Raw genomic sequence first — 26,992 nt, forward strand, 5'->3', positions numbered from 1 at the left:
TGTGGTTCCTGTCAGCAAAATGGGCCAAAAAGTGGCATAAAAAGCTTAATATCTCAAAAAGTATAAAAGTTATGAGCACCAAAAGATATAGCAGGCATCAGCAGAAGGAGCAGAACAGTTTAAAGTTTGAATGGTGAAAATGGGCTGAAAACTGAGGGAGTAGTTAACCAGCAAAGGTCTGAACAACTAGAATAAGGTAGAATAAAGAACTAGAAAAAGTTGCATTTCCTGCGAAAATGCAGTGTGAATGCCGTGTAGTGGAATCTGAAAACAGCAGAAGGAGAACTATCTGCTGAAAACACTGTTTAGAAGCTGAACTGTTTGCTGAAAACTGCTTTATTTGAAAGACTACAATGAAGAGTGTCAAGAAAGCAGGGAGAGAAGATGTGCAGCAAATGTCACATGTAGCATTCAAACCTTTGCCACTGGATCTCACGGCGGCTGTTCATCCCACTGCACCAAAGCAGTTCTGGTCTCAAACAAAGATATGATGACAGAAAAAAATGGGCACTGTGCAGAAGAAGCTAAATTGTGCTGAAAAGAGGTGAAAAAGCTAAATGTTCAGCAAAAAAGAGATGAAGAACCTGAAAAATGAGCTGAAAAGAGGTGAAAAGTCTGATAATTGTGCTGAAAAGAGCAGAAGAGGCTGAAATTTGTGCTAAAAAGAGGTGAAAAAGCTGAAAATTGTGCTGAAAAGAGCAGAAGAGACTGAAAATTGTGCTGAAAAGTGGTGAAAAAGCTGAAAATTGTGCTGAAAAGAGTTAAAACAGTTGAACTGTTAAATGCTGCCATAAGCAGGATTTGAACCGGGCCTTCCTGCTCTGAGGACGACTGCTCATCTCACTGAGCTAACACACAGCTCACTCTAGAGGGCAAAAACAGTGATCACACTTGTAATGTGGTCCATTGATTTCAATGGGCTAAAAAAATTGCAAAAAAAGCTTAATATCTCAAAAAGTACAACAGTTATGAGCACCAAAAGATATAGCAGGGATTAGCAGAAAGAGCAGAACAGTTTAAAGTTTGAATGGTGAAAATCGGATGAAAACTGAGGGAGTAGTTAAGCGGCAAAGAAATTAGCAACTAGAATAACTAGAAAATTTGCATTTCCTGCGAAAATGCTGTGTGAATGCCTCGTAGTGGAATCTGAAAACAGTAGAAGGAGAACAATCTACTGACAAGAGCTGAAGAAGCTGAAGTTTGTTCTGAAAACAGTTGAAGAATCTGAAATTTGTGCAGAAAAGAGTCGCGGAGATATGACGAGAGAAGAAACGGCTTCATTGTCAGTGTTTGAAAACTGAGAGAAGGACAGATTTCCACCCCTCAAACAAACGTAAATCATGGCTCAACGGTAAGATGACTGTAAAAACTGCTTCGACCGTGAGTGTCAGCAGTGTCTGAAGATGAATTGACACAAGCCTCATGTCTTAACTTTGCTTTGTTAAGGAGATATGACGGTTTGAAAATGCCTCTCATTAGAGAATTCCAGTGGTGATTTTGAACAAAGTCCCCATTGACTTTCTATGGAGAGTTTTTAGACTTTGTGTTGCTCTGAGGCGATTTGATAAAAATCTGTAACTTCCACAACAGTGATAGTGACATTTTCTGAAAGCCAGCAAAAATTCCTACGTTTTGATGTATAATTTGTGGGGGTTGAGTGAAAATTGAGTGAGCAGCAAGAAGTTGTTCAGACATGAAGAGAAACTTAAGAAAGGACCAGTGCTCACAGTTAGTTAATTGCATAGCAACCATAACAACGCATGTATTTTCTGAAAAATTACAAAGCTGCAACTGAAAACTTAAAGAGGCATTAAATTAAAATGGTAAAAAATATAAAAAAGCTGAATCACACAGGCATAGCCCAATAATTTGAGAACGTTTTAAAGTTTGAATGGAGTTTCTACGTAAAAGTATGAGGATGTGGTTAAGTTTAAAAAACAAGCAAGTTTTAGCAGAATTTTGGAAGTTTCCCATTCATTTCAATGGGACAAATTAAAGGAAAAAAGTGTAATATTTAAAAAGTATAATAGTAATAAACACCAAAATTCATAGCCGGCATTAGCAGAAAGAGCAGAACAGTTTAGAGTTTGAACGGTGAAAATCGGCTGAAAACTGAGGGAGTAGTTCCATGGCGAAAAACTTACGGAAGCAACTACAATAATAAAGAATAAAGAGAAACAGGAACTCAATAGTGTGAATGCCAGTGAGGCATTCACACAATAATAAAGTTTAAAGAGAAACAGGATCTCAATAGTGTGAATGCCTGTGAGGCATTCACACAATAAAGAGAAACAGGAACTCACACAATAAACGGCATTCACACAATTAGGCAAATTGAAAGCTGAATATCAGTAGCAGTTGGTTGACAGTTTTAAAATTAGACTTCAAGGCTTAAAACATTAAAATGACAAACTTGATGCATGCTATATTGTACTGAACAGTCCTAACTGAAACAATATGAGGTCAAAATGAAGATCAGAACAGAATAGTCACTAGTCTGTAAACTCCCAATATAGAGAGCAATAATTCATGTGTTAATGAACCAGAACCATCAAAAAGAATGTCTTCTCTGGCCAGCAGCTGATCAGTCTTCTTTTGATGGTGCTGCCTCTGTACTGTTTACCAGCTCAATCTCTGCATCTTCCTTTGCATCAACCTGCCTGTGTCTACACAGAAAAGAAAAACAGAGGAAAACAGTCATTTTTTCTCTTTCATTTGCTAAGAGGAAAATAAAGCATCAGTAATTTAAGACAGCAACATTAACGTGATTTTTCCACTTTTTACTTTTCTTAACAAAATCCAGTACTTGTCAAGAACTTGTCAAAAGTGCCCTGTAAGGTCTGGGTGGACAAAATATAATAAAAGCCAGACCCTGAACTTCAACAGGGAACAATCTGATGAGCAGTCAGGCTGCAGCCTCCGTTTTTAATTGTTCATGCTTCTAAAGTAGAATAACTGTTGTGATTGCTTTGAATTCTCTTTGTCTCTCTCTCTCTATCTCTGGTATTCATCTTTGCTTAGTGCTGTCGGCTTTGTGTTTGTACCTAAATACTAGAAAGCTTGTGTGTCTCCTCATTAGGATAGGAATTCATGTTGGCTGGTGTGAGACTGCAGCATATAGGTTTATATTGTTTAAATGGTAATTATAAGACAAATCGTTTCAGGTCATTTTACAGAGAAATGTGAAAGTAATGTAACAAGTATATAACCAATTACTCCTCATGGGAGTAATTAAGTAACGTCTGCTTAGCAAACATGGTGACTCTCAAAACGGAGCCAATGAGAACCCAATGAGAATTGACAAATCGATAAGGAATTGAATTCATAAGTGATATTGATAACGGAAACGGAATGTTAATTTCTTATCTTATTCCCATCCCTACTGATTACCCTGACAGTAAGACAGGTTTGGTCTGTTTGTGGGTATATGTTAACAGTGTATGCCTATGGTGTGATAGCATTAAAGCAATAAAGTACTTTCAGAATGCAGATACTTTGAGATTAAATTGAACTCATGACTCATGTTTGAATGTTACTAGAAGTCAGGGAGGCCCCCCCCCCCCTTCTCTGATTTGCTTTTTTGCTGTCTTGTCTATACCGTACCTTCCCTCTTCAACATCAACAATGTTTTCAGGCAGACGGACATTGAGTGTCTCTGGGAGCAGGAAGACCAAGCTGCCGCTGATAATACCAGTGCCAGCAAAGATCAGAGGGGGCAGAAGATCCCAGACATCATCCAGCAGCATGATCAGTGGAGCCAGGGAACTCCCAATCCGACATATACACGAGGTGTAACCTATACCACATTGCCTGCCCACAACAACACAACCAGGAACTATGATTTTAATGCTGCATCACAAAGTACATTTACTGCATAAAATTTGTAACTAAAAAGAGCATTAGTTCTGCGCACTTTATGTGAAATGGTGATGTTTCAGAACCCTCAAGGGGTTATACCTGAGGATGGTTGGATAGAGTTCAGCCGAATAAAGAAATGCGGTGGTGAAAGCTGACTCAGAGAAACCCTTTGCCACAACAGCAATGCATGTACGAAGCACAGAGAACTCTGAGCAAGAAACAGATCAAAGATGTGTAAGATATCTGAAACCTTGGAGTGGATTTATGAAGCTAACTAAAGCTAATTAAATAAAGAGAGGTCTGCAAGTCTCATTTACTTTAAGTGTAAATAAGTCAGGAAGTTATTTAACCTAGAGGAATGAATGTGTTTATTCCAATCAGAGATCCTGTTATGATTAGAAACCACGCCTGGCCATTTCGTCGACCAATCCAGTCCAAGATGAAGAAGGCGAAGACTTTGGCAGGAACTTCAATGGCACCATAGATGAACTGTGTGAGGTAGATATTGACGCCAAAACCTGAGATCTTGAAACTAATCCCATAGTACAGGAAAGCAACAGCAAACCTGGAGGTTTAGCAACACAAAATGAAAACACACAGATAACATGAAAGGACAACAGTAGCAAGTAGTGCTTTCAAAGAATGACTTGGTACCAGAAGAATCCAGAGACAAGCGTGATCTTCCTCAGCTGAGGTGTTTTGACCAAATCCAGATAGGAGTGGTTGTTTTCAGCCACCTCAGAAACTGTCACCTTCACCAGAACCTGCAGTACAGAAAAGTATAAATATATATTTTAAAAAGTGCAGTCAGCCGCAAAGGGTCACCCTTTTCCCAAAGGATCACCACAGTAGATGGATCGATATGTTTTAATTGGCTCAGATTTTATGCCAGATGCCCTTTGGATGAAACACTCAGCTTGTGACCCTCTGGTGCTGGGCGTGTCTATTCTTGTTCTTGAATTAAAGATCTTTTGCAAGTAAAGCAAATCCATTAACTATTGAATTCAATTCAATTTTCTTTTTATTCGGGTTTATTTGGCTTGCTTTGAGGCACCTGCTGATGTGATTTGGCACTATTTTAATAAAATGAATTGATAGTAATTGCAATATTAATTGAGCTATGCTTTAAAGTTTTTGGAGCATTTCAAGTTGCTATACATCAATGTATCTGCTATATCCCAAATCTTAATAATATGTATGATAAAATCCATAGTAACTACACAAAATTGCTAAAAAAAAAAAAAAAAAAAAAAAAAAAGAAGTACAATAAACCCCCAAATGTTTTTGTTTTGTTTTGTTTTTTTACTCATTTTGTAGTTAAAGAAATGTCAAAGGTATATCCCTGAAAATTGTAAATGCAAGAAAGCTGCACAAAATAGTTTTCGACCACAGGAAATGTATTTTGCATGTCTTGATCATTTCATTTTCATTTTTGACACTAATTTTTATAAACTTCAGCAAAAACTAAAACAGATATTATTGTGAATAGTGTCCCAGGAACGATACAGAAAGGCACAAAGTCAAACATGACTTATAATAGCACCTTTGAAAGGTCCTGGAGGGGAAAAAAAACTGCATTTCCCACTTATTTTTAAAACTTGTTTATGATGTTTTAGTAGTAATACCCTAGTCAGTCTGATATGGACTGATTCTTGTATAGCGCTTTTCTACTCTCCCAGAGTACTCAAAGCACTGTATACAACATGCCTCATTCACCCATTCATACAAGCACTTCTAAACCCAAGTGCAAACTAAACTACATTAACACACATTTATACTCCGATGAATGCATCGGAGGGCAACTTGGGGTTAGTATCTCGCCCAAGGATATTTGGCATGCAGACTGGGGAAGCCAAGGATCAAACCCCCAACCTTCTGGTTAGTAGCTGATCTGCTCTACCACCTGAGCCACAGCCACCCCGTGACCTGAGGTAAAGCCCTATCAGTAGTATTTCAGTATGGGTCAAACCACTGCTTAACCAGTTTAGAATGCAGAGCTGTACCCTTAAGACATTTTTCATGAGCCTTAACATGAGGTTGTCTGATTGGTTGTGTTTTGAGGTGCATGCCATGTTATTTCATTACCAAAGTGTAGTTTAATCAAATAGGGTGATGGAACAATGGACTGCTGTCACGGTCCTGGGTCTGCGACCCAGTGTTTTGAGTTTGTACCATTATTGATCTTTGATTTCATCATAATTTTTTCACTGCTAGTCTCTTGATTTCGTTTTTCAGTATTTCTAGCTCTCTAGTTCCTTAGTATATCATAATTTGTAGTCTTTAGGTTTTTGTTTATGTGCCTCCCCTGTGTTCGAGTTGCATCTACTCTGTGCCTTCCTGCCCCACGTGTCAGGTCTCTGTGTTCTCTGTATCTTGCTCATCCATGTCCACGTCCAGCATCACGTCTGGACTTGCTTCGCCTGCGCCGTTGTCACTTTCCTAACGGCCAGCAACCTGGATTGTCTCATCGCTGCCGCTGGCTCTGCTGTCAGCCTCCAGAACTGCTCTGCCGCCAGCGCTGGCTCTGCAGTGGGCCTCCTGAACTATTTTTCCGTGCAGTAGGCCTCCTGAAATGTTTTGGCCTGGACTCCTGTGCTGTTGACCTCCAGGTCGGCCCCCTGAACTGCCCTGTTACAAACTATCGTGCCGTCGGCCCTTTGAACTGCTCTGTTTTGCACTCATGTGCCGTCAACCTCTGTGCTGGCCCCCTGAACTGTTTCTGGAGTTCCAGTGTCTTTTGTAAACTTTTTGTTTTGGACAATTACACTGAGATGTAAAGCTTGATTGTAGGTTAAAAATGGTTCGGGGAGATTGAAAGCTTGATTAACAGACATCAACATCCTGAATTCTTCCAGTGTAAAACCAATCGTATTTGAAATGCTACTCTAAACCGTATATAGCTGTAGATGTTAATTTTGCACACAAGTAACATTAGCTTCACCTCACTATCCAGTTTGGATATGTATTCATTCTTCCCATTGACTTTAGCACACTGAATCAGATACTTCTTAGCTTCCTCCACTCTCCCATTAGCCAGCAACCACCGGGCTGATTCAGGAAGCCACCTGAAGTGAGGCAGAAGAAACTGGATTTTAAAAACACACAGACAAAAACATGTTTTCTGTTAGTATTGAAAATGGAAACTCCTTACCACCAGGGAATGATGGCAGTAATGCAGGGCGCTGTCACTGCCAAAGTCAAATGCCTCCAGTCTCGTATAAAGTAGGCCAGCAGGGCCAGAAACATGTTCCCAACACTCCAAGATAAACTCATAACAGTACCAGCAAAGGTACGATGCTTTATATCTGTCCATTCAATACCTGAGGAGGAAGTAAAAGAAAGTGAACAAGTTGGATTTTACATAAGCATCATTCCATCTCAAATCAACATCTCTGCTCAACCATTTTCGTTTTCATCATACAAAGTTTGAAAACATCATGATTGCTTGATAAATCAAATACTTTTCAAGATATATTTTGTAATTAGGCCGTTTTTTCACACATTGAAATCTGAAGCCATGTTTCAACATGAATATCTCAAAAACTATTGAAGATAAAAGCCTGATTTTTTTTTTACTTGTCTTTGTTACATCAAATAATGTCTCACTATTGAATAGCTAAAATATTTAAAAAAATCTAGCAGTCCTGCAAAGTCCCATGTTTGATCATACAAAAAAAACTTCACATTGCAAAAGACAACTACCGACAATGTCTGAATAGTATATAGTTATATTTCCCAAAAATGCAAGAGAAAATGTAGAATTTTTTTTTTTAAACAAAATTCTGCAAAACAGAATTTAAGTAAATGCTTTTTTTCATTCAACTTTCATGCTGGATTCAGAATAGTTGTACCAAAAGAATAAAAATATAAATAGATAGACCAATTTGAATAAAAAGAAGAAGAAGAAGAAGAAGAAGTTTACACATGGTACTGTACATTGTAGATACACACTGAAGACATCAAATATATGAAGCAAAGAAAAACTTGATGAATAAATCTAAATATCTCTTATATTTTAGATTACTGAAAGTAGCTACCCTTTGCTTTGTTGACAGCGCTGCAAACCCTTGGCCTTCTCTCAATGAGCTTCATGATGTAGTCTCTGAAAATGGTTTCACTTCACAGGTGTGCCTGTCAGTGTTCATTTGTGGAACTTCTTGCCTTCTTAATGGGGTTAGGATCATCATCATCCTTGAATATGTTTTTAACAGGACAATGACCTCAAACACACCTGCAGACTGTGTAAGGGCTGCTTGACCAAGAAGGAGAGTGATGAAGTGCTGCGCCAGATGGCCTGGCCTCCACAGTCACCTAACCTAAACCCAATGGAGATGGTTTGGGATGGATGAGATGGACCAGAGAGTAAAGGCAAATGGGTAAACAAGTTCTCAGTATCTCTGGGAACTCCTGTGCAAAGCAGTAATCAAAGCAAAGGGTGGCTATTTTGAAGAATCAAAATTCTAAAACATGTTTTGAGTTATTTCACACTTTTTTGTTTACAACTTTCCAAATGTTTTTGATGCCTTCAGTGAGAATCTACAATGTAAATAATGATGAAAATAAAGAAAAACCATTAAATGAGAAGGTGTTGACACACACTTATTTATTTTTCTACATAATCGCCATTTCGGTCGATGCATTTTTGTAGACGCTTTGGCAGTTTTACAATGCTCGTGTCATATCTGCTCACTGCCGCCGCAGAATCGCATTCCGGACAAATGTTCTTTCAACTTCGGGAACAGGTTGTAGTCACTGGGTGCAAACTCCAGGCTAAACTTCGGTTTTGCGAGAGCAACAGTTTGACAGGTGACTTGTGGATGCGTAGTGTTGTGGAGAATGCTTACGCACAGTGCGCGCAGTGCGGGCAGTGCGCAACTGTGTATTGGGACCGAAATATTGTTGGTGACTTTCTGCCTGCTGGGATCACAATAAATGCTGACAGGTACTGTGAAACACTGGGAAAAACTCAGAAGGGCATTTCAGAACCGGAAATGCTGGAATGGAGGAATGCTGAGCAAGGGCATATACAGTGGCTTGCAAAAGTATTCGGCCCCCTTGAACTTTTCCACATTTTGTCACATTACAGCCACAAACATGAATCAATTTTATTGGAATTCCACGTGAAAGACCAATACAAAGTGGTGTACACGTGAGAAGTGGAACGAAAATCATACATGATTCCAAACAACATTTTTACAAATAAATAACTGAAAAGTGGGTGTGCGTAATTATTTCAGCCCCTGAGTCAATACTTTGTAGAACCACCTTTTGCTGCAATTACAGCTGCCAGTCTTTTTAAGGTATGTCTCTACCAGCTTTGCACATCTAGAGACTGAAATCCTTGTCCATTCTTCTTTGCAAAACAGCTCCAGCTCAGTCAGATTAGATGGACAGCGTTTGTGAACAGCAGTTTTCAGATCTTGCCACAGATTCTCGATTGGATTTAGATCTGGACTTTGACTGGGCCATTCTAACACATGGATATGTTTTGTTTTAAACCATTCCATTGTTGCCCTGGCTTTATGTTTAGGGTCGTTGTCCTGCTGGAAGGTGAACCTCCGCCCCAGTCTCAAGTCTTTTGCAGACTCCAAGAGGTTTTCTTCCAAGATTGCCCTGTATTTGGCTCCATCCATCTTTCCATCAACTCTGACCAGCTTCCCTGTCCCTGCTGAAGAGAAGCACCCCCAGAGCATGATGCTGCCATCACCATATTTGACAGTGGGGATGGTGTGTTCAGAGTGATGTGCAGTGTTAGTTTTCCGCCACACATAGCGTTTTGCATTTTGGCCAAAAGTTCCATTTTGGTCTCATCTGACCAGAGCACCTTCTTCCACATGTTTGCTGTGTCCCCAACATGGCTTGTGGCAAACTGCAAACGGACTTCTTATGGTTTTCTGTTAACAATGGCTTTCTTCTTGCCACTCTTCCATAAAGGCCAACTTTGTGCAGTGCACGACTAATAGTTGTCCTATGGACAGATTCCCCCACCTGGGCTGTAGATCTCTGCAGCTCGTCCAGAGTCACCATGGGCCTCTTGGCTGCATTTCTGATCAGCGCTCTCCTTGTTCGGCCTGTGAGTTTAGGTGGACGGCCTTGTCTTGGTAGGTTTACAGTTGTGCCATACTCCTTCCATTTCTGAATGATCGCTTGAACAGTGCTCTGTGGGATGTTCAAGGCTTGGGAAATCTTTTTGTAGCCTAAGCCTGCTTTAAATTTCTCAATAACTTTATCCCCGACCTGTCTGGTGTGTTCTTTGGACTTCATGTTGTAGTTGCTCCCAATATTCTCTTAGACAACCTCTGAGGCTGTCACAGAGCAGCTGTATTTGTACTGACATTAGATTACACACAGGTGCACTCTATTTAGTCATTAGCACTCATCAGGCAACGTCTATGGGCAACTGACTGCACTCAGACCAAAGGGGGCTGAATAATTACGCACACCCCACTTTGCAGTTATTTATTTGTAAAAAATGTTTGGAATCATGTATGATTTTCGTTCCACTTCTCACGTGTACACCACTTTGTATTGGTCTTTCACGTGGAATTCCAATAAAATTGATTCATGTTTGTGGCTGTAATGTGACAAAATGTGGGAAAGTTCAAGGGGGCCGAATACTTTTGCAAGCCACTGTATATCACATCTTTTTGGCTGACAAACCTTGGAATTACAGAGTATGCCGGAGCTACTCCCAACCTGGACTTTGTAGGTCTCAGGCTAAAATCAGGCTAATATTGCTCTCATCACTGACCCACCAGTGCCAAAAGACACCTTCTGCATAATGGAGCACAAAAAGCATTTGCAGACTGCCATTACATTACATTTCTCTCTATCTTTAGACTGCTAACAATCAAACCAATGCATAATGATGAAACATATTTTTGAAGGAAAGAAAGAGTTCAGATGATATGATTTAAAAAGTTATATTTTTACAAAGAATAATATCCAATAAACAAAAAACATTGCACAACACTTCACAGCAGGTTGTACACTGATTAAAGAGGTACTGTAGAAATGTATTCAAGTGAAATTTAAGTGAATGGACATTAGACTTTGTGTTCCACTAATTTCTTACCGAGAACCACACCAATGATTGACATCCCACTGAGGGCTGCACCACAGACTGCTCTGGAGATTGCAAACATAGTGTAGGAAGTGGAGAAGGCAGAAGTGGCTCCTAATGTCGTGGAGGCAATGAAAGCTACCAGAATCATTGACTTACGACCAAACCTGCAACATATAAATTTTAGCAGTGAGTTTCAACTGTATTAGATGAGCTAGAACTGCAGGTTCATTATGGGTAAATGTGTTTAATGAGATTAAACACATTAGTATGACACTAAATGGACCTTACAGTTGCAGCAATGTGACTTATAATGTCACTTTAGATGTGTCTTCTGTTGATCAAGAAATTACTTAATTAGTTAAAAAAATAAATAAAACCATGACATGGAGGGCAATATGGCAAATGTTTAAATGACTCTGTAGAAAATGAATGGACAGATGGATGAATGGATGGAGTCCCCGTGATATCAGCCAGATTGTACTGATTGTGTGGAGCCAAAAATTATTCTAAAACTCAACCGCATCACAGGAAATATGAGCTCTGTGTGAGTGTCTGTTGTGTCTCATGTGACATGTTGAATAATCCCAAAATGTTAGTTACCTAATAGGCCCATGTCAATGATTACAAAAACAGTCTCCACATGACTTTTTCTTCACACAGCTGTGTACTAATGACTTCAGAAGACTACATAAACTTGTCATTACCACAAAATGTAATGATTTATGTTTTAAGCTTTTTACAATTTTGTGCAATCTGGACCTACCCCCAAGCTCCTCCACATCTCCCTTCCACTTCCTAACATACTTCCTAACATAGACATGCTTGTTTTTTTTATCAGTACACTAGCAGCTGACTTTGTCTGAACAAAGGCTGCTTGTAATAATGAGTCACAGGACAACAATGACGTAGTGCAATGCCTGGCTTAGATGAAAAAACTTCTGTGACAATCTGATTGTTATAAAGTCATAATTTTAACTAAAATAATTACAGCTGATTTTTAAGCTTTAGTTATTATCCTTTAGATTTTTACTAAATAGAACTCAACTTTTCAAACTTCTAATCTTGAAAGTTTTAATTTCTTCACATATGCTGCAGAAAAAGAAGAGACGGTAATCACCGTGTATACCATCTGTTATTATGTGAAATGTTTCAAGTTTCAGTTTTAAGTTTTATTTGTCATAAATAGATAACATCACTACCGTGTCTACTATCAAGTAGACTTGTAGTCAAGACCGCCTAATCCGAGACCAAGACAAGACCAAGACCAGAGGGTATCAAGACCAAGACAAAGACCAAGACCAGAGGGTATCGAGACCAAGACAAGACCAAGACCAAGACCAAGTTGAGACGAGACCAAGACCGAGACCGAGTTGAGACGAGACCAAGACCAAAACCAAGACCGAGACAAAAAAAGTCTTTAAACTGCAGCCAGATGCTGCTTCGTTTACAGGTGTCAGGCATATTTATGTGTTTTTGCTTCAGCACAGCCCTCCTCACCGCTGTCTACTGTCTCACTCACTTGCTGAGAGGACAGACGCACGGCTCCACTTGACTGTCGCGTCTCTCACCCTCTCTGTTTTTCACATAATGATATTATCCTATATCCTCGCATGTGATTGGCAACAGTATGGAGGGATTGGAGCATAACTGAGCCACTGTGTGAGAGCTGAGCAGCGAAAAGGAAATTAAGTGAGGGTAGAAATGACTGAAAGATTATTAGGCTCTGTTTTGAGTTTTGTTCAAAAAGAATTACTTCATATAGGAAAAAAATAAATATCACATATGCAGGACACCTTAAACTAGTTTTTAATTAAGCAGCAAGGCAGAACAAAGTCGGGCCTGTATCAAGACACAGGGACTAAACCCCAATTCAACCAGACCCAGAACTGATCTGGAATTAAAACAGGACTACAACAGTTCAAAATCAGGACTACTTAGGACTTAACCAAGACGGAACCAGAATCAGAACTAGATGATAGTAGCACTGAAAATCATCATAGACCTGCACTACACTTATTTTTTTAATTCTACCAAAGCACGCTATTTAGATTCTGAAAAGTTTATATAATTATTTAGCCTTGTTGTGCAAACAAGCCTGCATAACTTAATAAATATAGAATTTGAAAAGTAACAAATGGTATCTAAAAAGAAACAGGTACTAGATACATGTTCTGATGAGTTTTGGCAAACAACCATTTGACTAACATGTGTGTCTCACCTGCTCTTGTTCCATCTCTGTTCTGTCCTCATTCTCCATCTCCTCTCTGTTCCTCTCTCTCCCTCTTTGTGCTGACAATCAAGCCAAACACCAACATCATCAAATATACAGTTGAAACCAGATATTTACATACTCTTCAGATAAAAACACAAACACTTTTTTAATTGTAACATCAAATCAGACTAAATGTTTTTTTTTTAGATTGATAAATATAAAAACATATTTGTTAACTTTAAGAGTAAAGAGAAAAACTATCTGTATTTCTTAATTGCAAATGGCACCAAATTGTATTCAAAATTGAGCCACACTTATGTAGCTCCACAATTCTGTTCCTGGTGTTTTGGTTGACATCTCTTGATTTTCACATGTCACAGAAACAGGCTCTGTGTTTTGCCTTATATGCTTCCACAGCTGTGCCACCAATTTACTCACATGGACTCTACTAACCTATCAGAAGCTTCTTAAGCTCAGAATGGAATGTCTGGAGTTTTTCTTATTAATTAACAATAAACTTAGTGTATATGTTCTCCTAAATTTGATGAAAGGGATAAAAATAGACAGCTCTGTCTCTCTTTATTCTGTCATTAAACTAATTCAAAAGATTAGTTTATTTATCTAAAACAAAAGTTTACTCTAAATTAATGTTTAACAGTAAAAATAGTTTTTATGTTTTCTACCTAAAGTGTATGTAAATATCTGGTTTCATCTGTGAATATACTGCTGTGTATTGAAATTCCTCTTGTTTTGCATAGATATACTGAACAACATACAAAGCATAATATATAAAATAACATCTACCTGAGTTTTTTCTTTGAAAGAAGCTTCTTATGTCCATTGTTGTGTTCATCAGTACACAATTGAAACCGATTTAGAGAGTTTGTTTAGCCGTGGAGGGTAACAACTGAAAATATGAAATGTAAGCTAAGACTCTCTAAAAAATCAGCATTGTTTTCGGCTTTTTATTTATCCATTTGTTGATTCACTCAAGAGCAAGTAACGCAACCAACTGATCAGTTTGATATCAATCTTTTGTGATACACCGTCATATTTACATTATTAGTTCAGTACGAATGATTTGCTTTGGTACCTGGTCAAACTTAAGCTGTCCTCTGTCTGCAGCAAACTCGCAGGCAGCAGCTTCTCCCTCCTCGCTCACATGCGTGCTGTGCTCAGTCGCCAGTGCCTGAGCTCGGATCATACCAAAATTAGGGGAATTTACGACGGTGCCCCATGCTTCTGAAAAAAAATGACCCGGCTTAAGCCCAGTAAGCCACCCCCGCTCCGCTAATGGTTGACTCCAAATCTCCCGAACACTATGTCGATTTGAGAACGGAAGACCCGAAACAGCGAGACCAAGACCGAGACAAGACAAAAGTCCGTCGAGACCAAGACAAGACCAAGACAAAAGTCCATCGAGACCAAGACCGAGACCAAGACAAAAGTCCGTCGAGACCAAGACGAGACCAAGACCACGTAAAAGTGGTCTCGAGACCGGTCTCGAGACCAAGACCGGTCTCGAGACATCCAACTCTACTATCAAGTACCGTGACAAGTACCATGACCAGACAGTACTGCGTCTACTGTCTGCCCCAGATGAACCAGGGTTAGGTGGGCCTAACCCTGGTTAGGATGAACCAGGTATACAGTAGGTCTCTACCGGAGAAGGAGGGTGTCGGTGCTCCAGCAGCTAGCTGGGCTGGGGAAGCCTCATGGAACCTTCTCCTTGGGGCTGGAATTAGTTGACTTCCTGCCACATGCCAGCTGCGCTGCCAGGTGATCTTCTGACCGGGTTACAGCAGTTTCAAGGGCCTCCCGGCCAGGAGGGCAGGGTTGGTCTGCTATCACCGGCTGGCCATCCCCTCAACAAACCTTTCTCATACTACCACATCCAGTAATCACACCTCTCCTGGTGTGGGGCCTGGCTGCACCCACCTGCCTGTGACATCATGCAGCTACCTAGCGTAGGGTGAGGGGCATGTCTCCCAGCCCTGTCTGATCCTCGCGGAAGCAGCGGCGATGGCCCTCCGGGGAGAGATCCAGTCAGTCCAAGATTGCCTGCCGAAAATTTTCAAACGAGGCCCTAACCATGGCAGGGAGGCTAAGAGCGGCCACCTGGACCTCCCCCAACAGCAGTGTCAAGGCCCATTCCTCGCCCAGTTATGGGCACACCTCTCACTTTAGTTTGGAAAATCTCAAGTAAAGCCTCTGAATTGTCACTTTCCTCTATTTGGTGGAGCATCACTGGAAGGAGCCAGAGCGACCAAAAAGGTTTGATAAAACCGTCTGCTGCTAAGCATGGACCTGCAGTTTCTTTAGCTGTTCACTATGCACAGCTGCCTGCTCCTGGTGCATCACCGCCAAATCTTCCACCATCTGCGCCACTGTTTCCACCGAGTGGACCGGCCACTGATCCATCATGTCAAGCTGGGTTTCGGGACCACTGAAGTAAGAAGGATCTGCTGCTCGAAAGTTTGGTGACAGTGGTTTTTATTTACAGTGCTTTTTGTGTTTTTATGTACATTAAGCTTTTCAGTTGCCCTCTCCAGCTCGCACGCACCACACAGCTTTCTCCTCTGGGCACTGTCAGCTACTGAAATAGGGAACCATAGTTGATGTAATGGATGATAGCTCTGCCAACCGGCCTCCTCTGGCACTGTCCCCTGAACCCACTGCCCAACCCCTCTCCTGTAGCTGAGCCACAAAACACCCAGCCACACTGCCTCTGGGACCTCGGTAATGCTTGAGTCCTCCCCCTCATCCCAAGTCTTTGCTTCCTCCCTCTGTCAGTGGGATTAAAGAGGTCCTCAAAGTGCCACCGCCCGACAGTATCCTCAGTTGAGGATACTGTTGGGCGGTGTGGTGCGTGTTGCTGACTTCCTCAGTTGAAGTCAGCAACACGCACCACACAGCTTTCTCCTCTGGGCAACACTCCACTCGCACTGTACACAGTGTTGGTAGAGCACCTCTTTATCCTTCTGTGCTGTGTTCCGCTTGGCCTGCTGGTGCCTATCAGCTGGCTCTGAAGTCCTACAGGCTAACCGAGCCTGATACAACTGTTTCTTCTGCCTGATTGCTCCCTCTACCACAATAACATGGGGCTGTAGCTTGTTGGTTTGTATTGTTAAATGGTAATTATGAGACGTGTTTCAGATCATTTTACAGAGAAACATGAAAGTAACTTAACAAGTAGTATAACATATGTCTGGGTGTCATTAGGTAATATACTGCATTACTTTTAAGAAAAAATGTTTTTTGTAACATGCATAATACATTTTTTACTTTAGTTTAGTTTTTTTGACTAATGACCCCAAAACTGATCATTAGAAAGAGGGGAAATACCTCCACCATGCACAAACATTTGACCACTCAGGGTGTAATTAATTTGCATGAATGTCTTGATGCATTCTCGATCATCTGTTCATCTGGACGTAGTGTTTTCAGTGGGAGAAACGTTTCATCACTCATCCAAGTGACTTCTTCAGTCTCACCTGACTGCAGGTTTCCCCAATCCTATAAACAGTACATTTGCATAATGACTGAAACCAGCCCACTGAAGGAACAAAGGGCTGGGAGGTCAGTTTATTGATCATTAATATGCAAATTGTCATGACCATTGATCAACAACCACTGATCAAGGCCCACTGATCAAAGACCACGGCTCAATGGCCATGAGTACCATTCACAGAGAGTTGGGGAAGGGCTGCAATCACAGCATTGTAAGATGGTGACAGATGTACCCTTAGGCCCCCTCCTCAATTCAGAGATGGTCTTTCCCTTTTCACATAAATGGCCTCCTTGACTCCACGCTCAAACCAGCGTTCCTCCCTGTCCAGGATGTATACATCCTCGTCATTGAAAGAGTGTCCACTGGCCTGTAGGTGTAAATAGACTGCAGAGTCCTGGCCTGACGAGGTAGCTCTTCTGTGTTGTGCCATCTGCTTTGCCAGAGGTTGTTTGGTTTCCCAGATGTATAAATCCTGGCAATCCTTCTGGCACTTAACAGCGTACACTGTGTTACTCTGTTTGTGTCAGGGGACCTGATCCTTGGGGTGGACCAATTTTTGGCGCAGTGTGTTATGGGGTTTGAAAGCCACAGAGACACGGTATTTAGAAAAAATGCGTCTCAACTGTTCCGATACTCCTGACACATACGGGATCACTACAGGTTTTTGCTTAGGCAGCAGTTGTCCTTCTCTCCTGGATCGGCTGGAGCTTTCTTTGGCGCCTTCCCAGCTTTGACAAAAGTCCAGCTGGGATAACCACATTTACTCAGGGCGTGAAGGTGTGACTCTCATCATCCACTGGAGCATAAACTGGGTGTCATCAGAACGCTACAACACAGAGCGAACACCATCCCCACAGACACAGCGGCCAGGGAAGCAGAAGAACATCACATCAAGAAGGCCCTGAGGATTGGGGAAACCTGCAGTCAGCTGAGACTGAAGAAGTCACTTGGATGATTGACGAAACGTTTCTCCCACTGAAAACGCTATGTCCAGATGAACAGAATCAACTTTTGGAGAATTTGCATGAATATAATGTCTTTCATATGCTGCTTAGAGATGGTGGTGACTTTCAGTAGAGCTAATGAGAATCAATAAGAGAATCAATAAGGAGTTGAATCGATAAATGATATCGATAAAGGAATCAGAATCGCTAAATTCTCATCCCTACCAACCACCTTGTGGACACAGCTCAGTGCAGAAGCCTCAGCAATAGAGGTGCTGAGCATGGCCGACCGAGGCCTCAGCCAGGCATTCCCAGTGCACACTCACTATACATTTGGGTGGGCCGGGTTTCGTTAGCACCCTTCCCCACCACCTGATCATACTCACCAATAGGCCATGGTCAGTTGACAGCTCAGCCCCTCTCTTCACTGGACTGTCTACAACATACTGCCACAGATCTGATGATACGCTTTGAAACCACCGACTGGGATATATTCTACATGGATTTTTGCTTGTTGTTTGTATGTTGTTCGCATTGCTTTTCTTAAAGCATGTTGATACTTCTTTCTCAGACATAGACTGTATAAATTCACCTGCAGTTTGGATTACAGGGCCAGATGATCCTAAGGGTTTAAAATAACAATGAATACTGAAGAACTCACTTGTCAGAAAGCTGCCCAAACAGAATGGCTCCAAATGTGACCCCAAGAAAGAAATAAGTAGCCAGAGCTTGATTCAGGTGTTTGTTGTCGCACACCAGATCCCACTGCAGAGATACAACATACAACAGGCAGTTAACAAGCAATAGCAACATCAAAAGGAGGGAACACGAGTAGCTGGAGAAGTACCAAGGGCTGAGAGAAGAACTTGAGAGGATGTGGAAGGTGAAGGTAACAGTGGTCCCAGTGTTAATCGGAGCACTCATTACAGTGACCCCCAAGCTAGGCAAGTGTAACCAGCAGATCCCAGGAACAACAACCGGGATATCTGTCCAGAAGAGCGCAGTCCTAAGAACAGCAAAGATGCTGTGCAGGACGCTCAAGCTCCCAGGCCTCTGGTACAAGACCTGAGCTTGAAGGACAGACCGCCCAAAGGGGCAAGAGGGGAATTTTATATATATTCTATTCTAAATTAGTATTTTTCATCTCACAGTCTTAAGTACTAATCAAGGTTCAGATCCAATCACAGTACAGAAATAACTCTTCCTAAAATCATCAATAACCTAAAGATCGACAGTGAGAGTTTCACTTTTAGGTCTGTTTGATCTTACAGCTGCTGTTGACATTGTTATTGTTTATTGTCATAAAATTCTATTTCAAAGGCTCCATGACTCAGTTGGTTTAGTGGGTCAGGTTCTTTATTGGCTTTCATCTTATCTAAAGACAGAAGTGTTTGTTTCAGTTTTAGGTTATTGAGGTTATTGTAGCGACCCATTTGCATTACTTTCCAAATCACCAGTAGGATGACTTCAGCTCATTCAAAATGCAACACAGAGAATCCTTACTGGTATGTTTAAATTTGATATTACCGTAGAGTTTAAGTCACTTCATTGCCTCTCAGTACAATATAGAATTACTTTTAAAGTCCTGTTAGTGACTGACTTGCACACTTTTGCACAGTCCAGTCAGACGTCTCAGGTCATGAGGTGCAGATCTCCAGAATTAGGTTTCCAAAATCAGATTTAAGTGTACTGAAGGTGCCTTAAGTTATTGTGGTCCTGTTTTTTGGAACAAGCTGCCTGCAGGCATGAGCTCAGTTACAACTGTACACATATTCAGAAACAGACTCAAAATGTTTTTTATTGAACCAGGCTTACACTTCATAAGTACTGTTGATTTGCTTTGGGTTTTTTGTTTTTGTTTTTGTTTTGCTGCTTTCATTGCATTAAGGCACTGTAAACCTACAGAGATTTTATGTTTTTGTCTTCTGTGTTGAGTACATTGAACTTACATGTAATGAAATGTGTTAAGTAAATAAAATAGCAATTGCCATTGCTAAATGGGCCTACTCGACACTGGCTAAGGAAACCTAAGGGTGAAACTGGGTTCCTATTAGCTTGTAGTAAATAGGAAGTCTACAGTGGCTCATAAAAACCACTCATTACATCTCTGAAAACCAGCAGTAGGAAAACTACAGATATTAGCTTAAGTAGAAGTATAGATATTCTTAACTTAAGTAGTAATAGAGATACTCTCAGCTTCTTTACTCAAGTAAAAGCATGAAAGTACAGTATAATAGTATAAGAGTGTAAGCATAAAAAAGTAGCCATTTCTACCCGCCAAAAATTATGTCATGCCATATTAATTTCATTTTTCAGTTCAGTTCAATTAAATGTTATTTGAATGGCTCCGAATCACAACAACAGTTGCCACAAGGCGCTTTATATTGGCGCTTTATATTGGCGCTTTATATTGTATACATACATACATATATATATATATATATATATATATATATATATATATATATATATATATATATATACACATATATATATATATATATATATATATATATATATATATATATATATAATAACATATCAATAGAAGAGAATACAAAGTTGATCTCAATTTCAATTCTAATTCCAGTGATTTAATCAGCTTCCCCATCAGTTATGTAAACAAGCAGAGATAAACAAAGGAAATTTAAAAAATATTTCTATTTATTGTTCGCTATATTGTAGGCAGGTGACTTTGCCTCCATACCTAAATAGAAATTTTAACAGTTTAGTATAGTGATATAAATGATGCATAAATTTACTATCTGGGACACTATAGTCAATCATAACCAACAACAAGTGTGTTATCAGTAATGTTTTGTCTCTCTTTGTTGATTAAGTTTTCATGGAAACAGACTCTGGATAAATCAGTAACTTTGTTCCATGAATGCTCAGTAATATAATGCAGTGAGTTGTTATGAAGTGCAGCGTGTAGAGAAAAAAATCAATGTTTTTCTTATTATTAGTAGTAGTTTTTCTTTGTAGAGATTTTCTTGTGCTAATCATTTGCGATAAAATACTCTAACAGATCTTACATTTTCATCCTTACCTCTGTGGCAGTTGTAGAAAGAAACTGTGACTGGTCATAGACCCATCCCTGTGGACAAGGTGCAGACTGGTTTCCTTGGCTGATGTTAAAGGCTGGCAGGGGACTGTAAATCCTGCAAGAGCTGAAGGAGCCATCGTCCTGGCGGGGAATCCTAAGGGAAAGCACCTCAGGGTCTGAGTCCCAACTGTCCTTCTCATTTTGTTGTGTACTCTGAAGGGAACAGCGGTGAGGTGGTATGACTGAGATGAAGTTGTGCAGGAGAAAATGGAGTGGAAGGATGGCACGGGGAAGACACAAGATAAGCAGGACCAGGAACTGGAACTTGGAGAACCCACCAACTTTGTCCAGGATCTCCTCAAACCTCATGATGATGAGACAGAAGGGCTGAGGGTTTGTGTCTCAAGGTTAATTAAATAAATGTGTTATTATTTGCTTTCCATCTAATGCTGTGCCTCTCTCTCAGACTGCCTGCACTGCTGAATTCAATGTGGTGATGAAGCACAGAGAGAGCTTTTTTAAGAATGGTGTGTGTGTGTGTGTGTGTGTGTGTGTGTGTGTGTGTGTGTGTGTGTGTGTGTGTGTGTGTGTGTGTGTGTGTGTGTGATATCACATGTAAAACCATTCACTGTTTGTAGGGAGAAGAAGCAAGTCTTTCTATTGGAAAAAATGGGGGAAAAAAGTTAACATTAGAATATGATTAATTTAGGTTCATGTAAAGTTATATTTAGGTTAAGGATAATGCACACTTAGGAGTTAAGCTTATGTTTATGAACGGTGTAAGTTTAGCTTATTGTAAGTTTAGGTAAAGATTAGTTTCTGTTTTAGGTGACGTCAAAGTCAAAGTTAGAATAAGATGGCCCTGATTTTCTCTGCATTGAATAAATGTTACTGCAAGAATAAATCAATCACACTGATCTGGGCCCTATACCATGAAGCAAGTTCAACATATCCAGTTCACTTACCCTAACACTGGCAATCAGGATAAGCGGTCACATGAAGCTGGTTATCAACACAGTAAGTTAACCCAGAGTTTCCCCAGTGCGTTCACATCAAAAGGGTGGCATTGGCAGCATCTGACCAATCACAAAGGGACCTTTCACAGATCATATGACTCTTCTTCCACAGCAAATTTTCCTTAATAATGACAGCTAATGCATAGATCTTATCAAATGGTACCAAAAATCTCTAAACATCATAAAAATATACCAGTAAAATGGAATACTTTTGAAAAAACTAATTAAAATGCCACTGAAAATTCTTTAGTTGATATGGTGATTTAGTGTATGCAATAAGCATTTTAATTCCACTTAATAGTTTTATCACTGAGTGTGACGGCTCCACATTACACTTAAACAAGTCAACTAAGGCATTTGTTTGATTACTTAGATATAAAAATGCTTGATTAATATGAATATATTATGTTTATAATTATTAAATGATCATTTTTGTTGGTTGTATTTGAATCAAGGAAAATTCAGATCAACTCAATCGATGTGTGTTCACCCAATGAGAAGTAATTACTTCAACACAGTGATTCTTTCATTACTAACTAACTCCACACCCTGGCAAAAATTCAAATCAAAGCAAGCAGGAAAGTTGGATAGCTGGTAAACTAACACATCTTCTGAGGTACCAGTTGTGGAACTACTTTTTTACATCCATAATAGCAAGGTAGGTTTCAGAAGGCAGTGAGTCCTATAATTTCAGTCTTAACATTTCTGCCACACTGAGACAATCTTTACACATATCTACACAATGAAAAAACTACTAGAAAATATTGGAACATGTCTGGTTAGTTGCAGATATATGCATGTTTTTACTCTTTTGTTGAAAAATGTAGTAGGCAGAATGTGCATGGTTAATCCCTTCTTTTCAACTTTTCAATGTAAAAAGTATTAGAGAAAAAAAACATGACCTCCTAATTAAGTTGTTATTTGTAATAGTTTGCATAGTAGTGTTTTTTTGGTGGGGTGGGGTGGGGGAGTGCATTTAACCTGGAGTCAGCACATTAGTCTTGCTCTAGGTATTTTACCACTATTAACTACCTTTTATGGTAGTTAATATCTTGCTCAGTGTCTACATGCTTTCCATTCATGAAAATATTCATGTTTTCCCTTCTCTGACTGATTAATATCACTAAACAACTGCATCATGGTTGAAATGAGTGTTTCTTGTGTTTTACTGTAGAATTTGTTTTAATATTCTTGTCCTTACCAGGAGTACATAACAAAATAAAGGAGTCCTCTTCATCTGCTTTTTGGAACCTGCTCTTTAATCCACAGTAAGTTTTTACATATTTCACATTTATGTACTCAGTGTCATGAGGCCCACAGGCTGACCCAACAGATGGACCCAAGTGCAGATACCAAAACACACAGCAATCACTTTTACAGATTTATTGTGACTGAAGCAGAGCACAAATAACTTAGTAAGTTTGGCGTGAGAGAGCATAAGGGTTTGTGAGATGCTAATACTTAATCTCTGGCTGGTGTAGCGCTTCACAGCATGGCACTTGGAACAGGAATACACTGGGGGGAGAGACTCTATAACACAAAAAGCAGACCAGTTTACAGAGTGCAGTGATCACATTAGTCAAAACAAACTGGACTTTTAGGCACAGTACAGACTGACAACTGTGAATACACCCATATTAATCTATGTTTTATGTTCTAATCTATGTTCATTTTGGTATCTTAATGTTTCTGTCAATAGGAACTGACTTCACACTTAGGACTCGGTCTCAAGTGGCCTCTAGAGGAACTGCCATTTTTGTCACTTTGTGTTGGTTTAAACATGTCAGATACATTCTTTTATTCATTTTTTTGTACCTCTTAAAGTACGATCTTCAAAGTCTTTACGTAATCATCAGAAACACTGTTAAATTATCTATGATGAAACATGAAAAGATATTCACATTTTGCTTTCACTTTATAAAAAGTATGACATGGATAGATGCATTGTTGTCAGAGGCAATAATAACAAGGAAAACGATGATGTCTGTCAGCTGACGAAAAGAGAGTCATGGGAGATTTGTATATCTCCCATGACTGTTATGAAGTATAATGAACTAATTTGTTGGTCAAAATCCAGGAGACACATAAGTAGAGTGAATGAAAGGCATGCTTAAAAAATTTCACCTGACTTTGAAAATTAACTTTCCTAAAGGCCAACTGCTACTCTTTATTGTATCCTTCATTTATTGATGAAAGAAGCTTTTTAGTCACAAGTCTGAATAACACATGACTGAAAGTGTGTAAGTGGGGAGAACAGATGAGATAAAAGAAAAAGGGGAAAAAAAAGAAAAAAGACCAGCTGACCTCATCATTTTGACAGTGAAGACTACTGTTTACCTTCCATTTCCCACAGAAAGTCCTGAGCATGACCTTTACTAATTTATTTGCCAAAATGGAACCTAATAACATCTACAGTATCTTTGGGTCTGCAGAGTATATATGTTTCTGTTTTGATGTTTAGACATGAAAACAGTATGTTACACCTAACTTCCAGCTTTATGGTCCAGAATAAATAACTGATACATTGTGTTTATTTATTTGCAGGATATAATGGTGCTGTTCAGTTAACCTCTTCTAGTCTCAGCTAAGCATAGAACTGACAAATCGGGCCTAACAAAATTAAAAGTCAAACTAAGGCTACGTTCACACTGCAGGCGAAAGCGCATCAAATCCGACTTTTTTGACCCTAGGCGCCCTATATCCGATCATGGTATGACAGTGTTAACAGCACAACTCCGATATTTTCAAATCCGATCTCGGTCACTTTCGTATGTGGTACTGAATCCGATACATATCTGATGTTTTAGAAAGCGACTGCTGTCTGAATGGTCATGTCGCATTAAATCCGTCTTTTACGTCACTGACACAAGACAGACGCCAATTATCAGCGCCGGAGAAGCGCCTGAGAAGACATCGCGAATGCTTCCTGGCCATCCCGTGTAGATGTTAGTGAAACTGTTGGGAAGACAACGTTGGAGAAACGTGAACATTTTATTTGTACTGTATAATCTGCAGATTCTGACAGAAATCTGCAACTATCCTTTGAAGCACCGCTCCTCTCTAAAACAGCGATAAGGATAATTATTAGGCCATATGTAAATAACAAAATAACTTTAAATTAGGAAACGTAAAGTCCAAAACAAGTCTTTATATTAAGGGCCATCAGTCAAACAATACTGTTTGGTCTGGGTCTAAACAGAGCGCGTTGTGTGTGACGTCTTCTTTTGCGCATGCGGGCCGCTTTGAGGGTTCACACTAGAGCGCGTTTGCTGTCACATTTTATGTGTAGTGTGAACAAGCAGACGAAAAAATCGGATTTGATCAAAAAATCGGAATTGAGCATTAATATGGGATCAGAACGATCCCACCTTGAAATGAAACCGAAAAATATTGAAACTGAAAAAAAATATTGTAACTGAAATAAATGTACTGAAAAATCTTGTATTGAAACTGAAAAAAAATTGATAGTGAAAAACAATTAATTGAAACGGGAATTTTTTTTGTTTTCGCTTACAATTTTTTTTTCCAGTTTCAATCCATTTTTTTTTTTCAGTTTCAACCATTTTTCGGTTTCAATCTGCTGGCACTGTTTTGGCGTCCGGGGGGCGCGCTGGGGGGCCGGGGATTCCGTATTTCCGTATTCTGTATTTGCATATATTATAAAGCTGACGAATGACTGGAGAAAACACGGACGACGCGGCTGCGGTCACGGACAAACTTCCATGAGTGTATTCGGGAATGGCAGATGATGAGAGGTCCAGCGTTTACATTACCGACTATTTCAAAGTGACAGCCTGAGGTGTTCTTCAGTAAATTGGACTACCGGACAGGAGGACCTGAGGCCCCACCACAATATTTTCGGTAAGTTAAATGTGTTTGTAAGCTAATCCGTAACTTAGGTCCTTAGCTAGCTACCTAAGATGAGCACTTCGGCTGTAGGGGAAAGTTCGTTTAGCTAACCCGTGCAGGTGAATGAATTTACCCTGACTAAAAAAATCAAGAGAAACGCCCCGGGCTGCTCAGTGACTAACTAACCACGGTTACTGTACTTTTATTATGAGTATTATACTGTAAGAGCAACAGGGTGGACTCTGCTTCTGCTCCTGTGCAGAGCTGATTATTAAATATGTGCAAACAGCAGCATGTTTTCTGTCACTTGCCACATGTGGAAGGACATTAACACCAACTTTTAAAAACCTGGCACTTCAGTAACCCCTCATTAGTCAATAGCTACGGATTAAATAGCAAAGCCCGATATTTATGTACTGAAACCAACTACTTCCGCTTGGCAGCTTATGTTTAATTTTTCCTCTGATTATTTTTTTTAGCACTGACTCTGTATATTTTTTGTTTGTTGCAAATATTCAGGTTAAAAAACAGTCCGAATTATTGTTAATGAGTTATGTTCACAAAGTCACATGTGCAGTACTCTGTACAGCTTGCATCCTTTAAGACAAATAATTTGTACCATTAATATTTCTTGTTCAGTACCACTGCTGATAACACCTCCGTATGTTGTGACCAGGATGCAGCAGCAGACTGAATCAGGACTGAAACCTGCTCCATCATCTCATCTTTGCAGATGTCCATTTATAAAGCATCAACAACTCAAAGGTAAACATGATATTGGAAAATGTATATATAAGGCCTTTAAAAAAAATAAAATAAAATAAACAGCTCATATGTCAGCTGTCGGCAGAACTGTAGGACTGAACAACTTCAGATCCCGAGTGTGTGAGGACAGAGAAGGATCAGCTTTATTTCAGATTTGAGAGATAAACTTTATATTTCAGTTTGTGATGATTCTGTTCTTTGTGATTACAGGAGCCGTCCTCAGATTCAGACCTCAGCACCACCCAGTGACAGCAGACAAATTATCCTGTATCTTCACTCTTTGTAGTAACTCCAAAATTAACTGATGAAAACAGTACAAAGATTAAAGTACCACATGTGCTGTCAGTGAAAGCTGCAGCTGTTTTATTGATAAATTTAAAGACAAAAAGTCAAAAGGATTAATCACCCATGTAACTGTGTCACTATACATCAGCATTAACAGTACCTCAGTTTGATGTTTCAGAAAACTGCTGATCTCAGACCTGCACAACTTATGTTTTAAACACTGAATGTACTCAGCTACATGAAGAGCACAAGATGTTTTCTCTGACACATTTAAATAAAACCTGATTAAAGTCAAAGGTTGTTACTTGTATTTTAAACTAAAAACTTGTGATCTGGAATTCTTTCACTGTTTTTTGTCAAAAGTGTGTTATTTACCATAAAGCAATTCAGAGTCATTCATACCAGAGTAACCAGAGAGCACAACATATATTTAACTTTCT

At 39.7% G+C, this 26,992-nt stretch overlaps 1 protein-coding gene and 1 long non-coding RNA gene across 2 annotated transcripts; one reads left to right on the top strand and one right to left on the bottom strand.

The window, feature by feature from the left end:
* Window positions 1-1,587: 1,587 nt before the first annotated feature.
* Window positions 1,588-21,107, bottom strand: slc22a7a (solute carrier family 22 member 7a). The gene is made up of 10 exons (XM_031747514.2): window positions 20,641-21,107; window positions 18,253-18,356; window positions 10,934-11,088; window positions 7,010-7,178; window positions 6,800-6,923; window positions 4,513-4,622; window positions 4,209-4,423; window positions 3,958-4,066; window positions 3,604-3,810; window positions 1,588-2,666 (listed from the first exon to the last, which is right to left on the bottom strand). The coding sequence occupies exons 1-10, from the start codon at window positions 21,004-21,006 to the stop codon at window positions 2,585-2,587; spliced, it is 1,641 nt and encodes a 546-aa protein (XP_031603374.2). The 5' UTR covers window positions 21,007-21,107; the 3' UTR covers window positions 1,588-2,584.
* Window positions 21,108-25,338: 4,231 nt separating this feature from the next.
* On the top strand, window positions 25,339-26,830 carry LOC120440810. The gene is made up of 3 exons (XR_005613535.1): window positions 25,339-25,514; window positions 26,142-26,267; window positions 26,478-26,830. It is a non-coding gene; the product is annotated as an uncharacterized LOC120440810 (long non-coding RNA).
* The last annotated feature ends 162 nt before the right edge of the window (window positions 26,831-26,992 follow it).

This window comes from Oreochromis aureus, linkage group 6 (genome assembly GCF_013358895.1).
Source record: "Oreochromis aureus strain Israel breed Guangdong linkage group 6, ZZ_aureus, whole genome shotgun sequence".
NCBI lineage: Eukaryota > Metazoa > Chordata > Actinopteri > Cichliformes > Cichlidae > Oreochromis > Oreochromis aureus.